We start from the raw sequence: 6,498 nt of genomic DNA, 5'->3' as shown, positions 1-6,498 counted from the left end.
TTTGTTCTGTCATATGCTTTTTAGTCATTGCTACTGGTCATCTGCTTCTAAATGGCAGAGTAAGACTTGGAATGGCAGTGTTGGTTAACAATCAGGTTTTACCTTCTGTGTTCACCTAATTTCAGGTTTTTGTTTTTCTGGTTTTTGTTTTTTATTTTTTGCAGTTTCCACAGTTGTTGCAAGTTACTAATGTACTGATCTCATTAAAAGAGTTGATATTAGATTTGATTTGATATTAGCAATATGGATCTTTTTCTATCATGAAATCCAGTAAGTGGAATACTATATCCTTATAGCATGCTATATGCTAGAACTGCTATAGTTAATAGTCAATATTTCAATTACAAATTGTGTTTCTTGAGATCTCTTAACTAAGCCATAAAACTTCTGTGAAGTTTGAAACTTAGTATACATGACAGCTTTTCATGTGGGAATAGTGGTGGGGCCAGATGAGTTTCACACCCGCCGTTGAAAATATTTCACATTAAATGTTTATTGTTGTTGAAAAATAGTCTTTTCTTAAAACAACTGATGGAAAACTGTTCACATCACATTACAAATCCTTCCCCTTTTCTTTGCATGCATTTTCAGTCTATTTTTGTTATAAAGATCTAATTACAGCCCACTTATTCTGAGAGAGGGATTTTAATTCAGTTGCCATGTTCTTAGACCTGGCATACTTCATAAATGTAGCTGGTCATATTACTAGAAGAGCTGGATAGAAAATTCCCTTAAAATAGAATTGAGGAAAAAAGAAAAATGTTTCATGAAACCCTTTTGGAAAAAAGAAGATTTTCTATGTAGCTCAAATCACGATGCATTTATTTAAAAACACAGCTCTAAATATGTGGCCCATGCTTGAGCAGTCAAGTTGTGTGGCTGTTGTTTTTTTTTTTTTTTTGCTGCTGATGCCTTGGGATTTGTATAGTACTTCAGTACTGATGGAAGTTTTATACGTGTGAAACCTCTCCCACACACAAGTGGTTCTCTATTGAGAGATAAGTAATATACATTCTGTGTCACGCTTATTGCTATTTTAGGATGTTAAATACAGTAGAGTGGCGTGTAGCTTACATATTTGTTTTCAGTAATCTCAAGTATTTGATATTCCATTCATGCACTGATGTCTCAGCTAGTAATAAATATTATCTTGTTTTCTAAAAATCAATATACTTGTTAAAAATGTCATTCAGGGTTGGTCAACATTTTTCTGCCAAAACTATTTTTGAATGTAAAATTAACCTTTTTTTTCAAAGAGTGTGTTCTTTTTGTCAAAAATACCTTTTTGTTGAAAAAGTAGACTTCAAAATCAAACTTTTATTTGGTTTCAAATAACTATATTTTGGTTTGGAAAAGCTGAGGCAGTGCATCTTGGAAGCTGTAGTTCAATTGCCTCATATCTTTTTTCTCTTTTCTGACCTAGTTTGCTGACTGGATAGCATGTCCCATCATGTACCATGACTGTGGATTCCCATGATGCACTTGTGTCTCCTCTGTGGGACAGATTGTGATGAGCGAAGATGTAGGTTGACCAAAGGGTTAGGCTTGTAGAGCAGAATGGAAACACAAGGGACATAGCTGTATTTTCAAATGGAAAGATTTCTACTTTCAGCCAAAATATTTTTACACTTGAATTTTTGAGGGGAAAAAATTGAAATTTTAGCGGATAAGAAATCTATTTTTCAACCAACACTAGCTTTCATATATAGTTTTGGTCTTTAACCTAATCTTAATAATTAAATAGAAACTGATTGGGCATGTCTATGTATAGTGACATTGCTATAGTGCCATGCTTTAGTCCTTCCTTTTGGAAGGACTAAAGCATGGTGCAGTAACTGCCTGTACTAACCCATGTGCGTGGCGCACAGTTAGATTTCTTAGCTACTTTGCTGTAATGGTGCGCTAAAACAGGGGAGCACGCCGCTATGGCAAAGTACCAGCTAATCATGTGTAAACTCATGCGATCACTCCATTGCTGAAGCGCGCCATACAGAGATGTAGTGTGCTGTTACATTGACGTAGGGCGACAAGTAGATTAATTCATAAGTAATGTTATTGATCTGATACCTAGCTTGTCATTTTTTTGCCTTATAATGCAAACAATTTTTGGCTTAGACTACAAGCACATTCCCACATACAAGTATGGTGAATTGCAGCTTGAGTAGAATGTAAAAAAACAGCAGAAGAAAGAGCTTTTGCTGACGGTTATTTCTGTTCAATAAACAAATCTTCCATCAAGGAAAGCATCGTAGACTAGGTGATATCCTTATGTTAGTGTCCTTAGTATCTGTAGACCTAGGCCCAAATGCTAGACCCTGAAAGGCAAAGCGATAACATGCCACCTTTCCTTTCCAGAGTGCCTAGAAAACAGAAAATAGTCCTTATTAATTCAATCTCATTCTCTCATTTTATCTGTTTAGGGTCAAAGTCACAGAACTGCCTGTGGAATACCATTATTGGTGGGCTTACGGGTAATCTCAAAGAAAGGCCAAAGCCAACAATCATCAGTGACCCTCGGCCTCCAGAAGAAATCTTAGCAGATGAGTTACCACCAGTGGACAGTCCTGAAGCATTAGTGAAAACATCTTTCAGGTTTGAAGCCTATGAGCATGTTTTATTTGTCCTTGATTGTGCTTTTGTTTAAGTTAAGACAGTTCCATGAGTTTAATCAGAGAAGCTAATATATAGGGGGGGATTCTGCATTGTTGCACATCTTTGTACTGAACAGGATTGAAGAGGGTCATAAGTAACACTAACAGGACTGTTGAATTTCATTTATTAAATATCAGTAAACTTTTTGAAAGATTAAAAAGCTTGGCATGTGTGAAAACAGTAGATAATCAACATAGCTGATCAAAATAGCTTGCTGTCTGAAATTACCAGTGAATGGTACTGTCGCATGTGAACCTTTTTTTTAGTGAAATCCAGCACTGTAAGACCAATAATGTGATTTATTAATGCAGGGAACAGCTGAATCTTTTGTTCATTGATCTGATGTCATGAAGACTACAGTATCAATTTTATTTTGTAACAGAGGATTCCTGGGAAAGAATTTGTGGGCAGGTGCCTTTTTCCTGTTGTGTATTGTGAGATACATACATTGGTGCATTTCCTTTCCATGTATTTATTCATGTGAGCATATAGTTGTTCGGCAGCTTTTAAGTGTGTTTAATTGATTATATTTTTCTCTAGATGATTGTGGTAAAATATATAATATGGACCTGTGTGGCAGATATTTAATAAAAATTTCAAAATATGTGGTTGATCCAGTACCATGCCATGCAAATTCTAAAAGTTACTCTCAATACTTTGTTTTTAAGTGGTTCTCTATGGCCATGTACAATGATGAAATGCTGTTGCTTTGGAGAAATTTCTTGATGGCAAAACATATTCATTTAATTATGTATAACTTCACACTCGATAGAGCTGAATTATTTTTAGGTGCTTATTAAAGACCTTTGCCCAGGTTCTAATATCAAGCATCTTGCATGCATCTTCTCATATCTCAAAATGTTTCTTACTTTTCCTTCATGTCACTTAACTATTGATGGATTTTTCTGGTGCTGCAATGACGTAGCGAAGCATCATGCTGAATGCTTCAAAAACTAGACCTTTCTATTACTATAACTCCATAATGTTTTTAAACAAAGCTGGTATAATTTGTTTCCTGGATTACTTAAAGTTAATTGTCAAACACTTTACCTCCTTCTCCCCACCTCCACACCACCCATAATCACTGTTGTGATTATTAACAGTTCTTAAACTCCAATAACCAAGATCATTTGACTTGAATTGTGCTTTTGGTACAGGTGGGATCATAAATAGAATAATTAGGGGGAGTGATGAATAGGAAAAGATAATTCGATACACACACCTGCTTGTGTAATGTGAAGGGTTGAATAAATATCAGAAGTACCTTTGTATTCATCTGTCTCTATAGGAAGTTGTATTGCCATGTGATCGTGTTTGGACTACTATATAATTAAATACACCAAACAGTTCACATGAAGTAAATTGTCTCTACAGAAGAGTGCACTTTATGCAATTATGAGCTCTATCTCGGTGTTTTACTAGCATGATAATGAAAATAAGATCATACATTTTTCTTATTATCTAAAGAAGACAAACATATAATTTTGTATTCTGTTCAAGATGTTGATGATTTTTTATGAACTGATAATAATATAACCATCCCAGGAGTGTTGGGTTTATTCATACATTTTTCTGTTAACTGGAAGATGAGGTTTAGTGCTAAATGTGCCCAGGAATGTGAATTGTGGGTGCTCTAAACAAGTTTATGATATTAAACAATAGCTCGATTTGAAGTCCATGGCAGAACTTTTATTGAGCTCCATATGGACAGGATTTCAGCCATGACATTTTAATAGATGAACAGGAAACTTTAAATATTGCCCTGCTGTACTCAGGAAAACAGCAGAGATTGAGAGAATGATTTTATTATATTTATTTGCTTTCCATTGACTTAAATACTACACTTCTATAAGATGATAATTGCTAGGGCGTATCTCTCTGTCAGGATGAATATACTGATACAATGAAAACCAAGTGATAAGAGGATATATGTCTATTCTATACAAATAACAGTGATGTCATAGAGTGGGAATAATGGGAGCTTTAATATAGTTAATGTAGTTTTCAAATATTTAGCATTATTGTTTTTAACAATACTATTGCACTTTTACTGAAGTATGTTGCTTTTATAATCTTATCTATTCAGTAATAATGATGCTGGAATTAATTTTGCAAATTTAATCCAATCCTGCAAGGGCCTCAACTTTTATCAGGAGACAACTGCACCATTGTAGAATGGGTCTGGATTAATTTAGGTTTTTCTTTGTGTTGTCAAACTGATATCACCTCATTTTACTATTTGTTTTGGCTCATTTCGCCAGTGTATCTAGACACTGATGAGCAGTTGACTACTCTCTTGTTTACTAGACATCAAGGGTGGAATTCTCTTGTGAGCCTTAATAGCAGTTTTCTGGGTGCGCAAGTGGCTTTTTTGACACTTAAGCACATTTTATGATTCTATTATACTCTGTTACCTATGTAAATAATGACATTCTACCTGAACAAAACCCATAGCTAGTGGGTGAGGAGAAAGAAGAAAGCAGCTCTGCAATGTTGTAGTCCCAATGTTTTAACCTGTTAGGCATTACTCAGTCCCCCATCAAGCCCTCTGAGCAGACAAAAGAGTGGGGAGGAGTTGGGTCAGGAGGAAGGTAAGAAGCTAGAGGTTGTGTGGCTCAGTGAGATGCTTGTTGCTTTGGAAAGGAGTAGCTCCTGGCTTCCAGATTGGACCTTTGTTCCCAAAGAAGTAGAAACTTTCCCCCTACATTGCACTCTAGCCAATGCATTTTATCCAATGACTATTAAATGCCAGGCACAGTGCCTTAGCTTGAAGTGGCAGGCCAGAGAAAGCTCTGGGTAATACTTAACCTGTGATAATAGTTTCAAACCCTCTTCTTGGTGGGGGTGGCTTGGGTCTTAGGTCTTCTACTTTTGTGGGTGAGTGCCCTAACCACTCAGCTACTGGTGCTAAAACATGGGAAATCCTCATCTTCATCCTGTGACTTATTGCAGCACACACTCATATATAGCTGGGCCCTGTACCTGCTAGGCCAGTGAGATTCCTACTAAGAATGCACACCATGTTAATGCATCTACACTGGATGAGTATGAGTAACAGATTGCAAACTGTGTACATGCCCAAAGTGCTCCTTATGAGGCTGGTCCAGTTTCACTGAGGTGCACAGGGGGTAGTAGAATTCTACTCCGAGTGGTAGGCCTTAGGAAGATAACTTTGTATTTCTTCTCTTGCTCTCTAGGACTTAGTGCAGACATTCAGTGGCACTAGGGGAAGATTAGATCACATTCAAAATGGCCACCCAATCTAACTTAGTTCACCCTTGTGCAAACCTTACACTTGGACTCAGTCATCGGAAATTGATCTAAACCTGTAACTATACAGAAGTTCTGCACACACAGACCAATCTAAATATTGTAGAACCTGGTTTTAGATAGACCTGGATCGATGTAGTCTCAGACTTATTCAATCTAGGTTAGACCCGGGCATGGAACTTTAGTACAGTTACCTGTGCAGCCCTGGGGCTGGGAAAGTCTAGCTGCCAGCGCTAGTCCCAGGGCTGCACTTTTCACACACCCCTGTCCAGCACCAGGTTATTTTTAGCTCCCTGGCCCCTCATCCTGCCCATCATGGACCAGCCAGCCCCCTCTCCATCTCCTCCATCCCACATGCTGTTCCACATGCTGCTGCTTTTATCAGCGTTTACGGCTGTCAGGAGCTGAGCAATTAAGTATCAGTGAGGAGGGGGGTGGGAGGGATATAAGTTTACCAGGGGGTGGTTGGGGGGCTAAAACTAGCCCCTGGTCCCCCCCCAAGTGACCACCATGGACCCCATGGACCCCCTTGATTCTGTTAGACCCCCCCGGCCCCCCCCAACCCCCCCCCCCCCC

The 6,498-nt window shown here is 37.9% G+C and overlaps 1 protein-coding gene across 3 annotated transcripts in view; it reads left to right on the top strand.

The window, feature by feature from the left end:
- Positions 1–6,498, top strand: part of PDE1C (phosphodiesterase 1C) — a 604,326-nt gene that overhangs the window by 112,255 nt on the left and 485,573 nt on the right. For all 3 annotated transcript variants that reach the window (XM_019509001.1, XM_019509003.1, XM_019509002.1), the window contains exon 3: positions 2,421–2,592. In XM_019509001.1, coding sequence (XP_019364546.1) covers positions 2,421–2,592 — 172 coding nt within the window. The remainder of the gene's footprint in view (positions 1–2,420; positions 2,593–6,498) is intronic.

The sequence above is a fragment of the Gavialis gangeticus genome, unplaced genomic scaffold (assembly GCF_001723915.1).
Source record: "Gavialis gangeticus isolate Ggan-Ray unplaced genomic scaffold, GavGan_comp1, whole genome shotgun sequence".
Lineage (NCBI taxonomy): Eukaryota > Metazoa > Chordata > Crocodylia > Gavialidae > Gavialis > Gavialis gangeticus.
The sequence above is the reverse complement of the archived record's forward strand: the minus strand, read 5'-3'. Positions and strand labels throughout refer to the sequence as shown.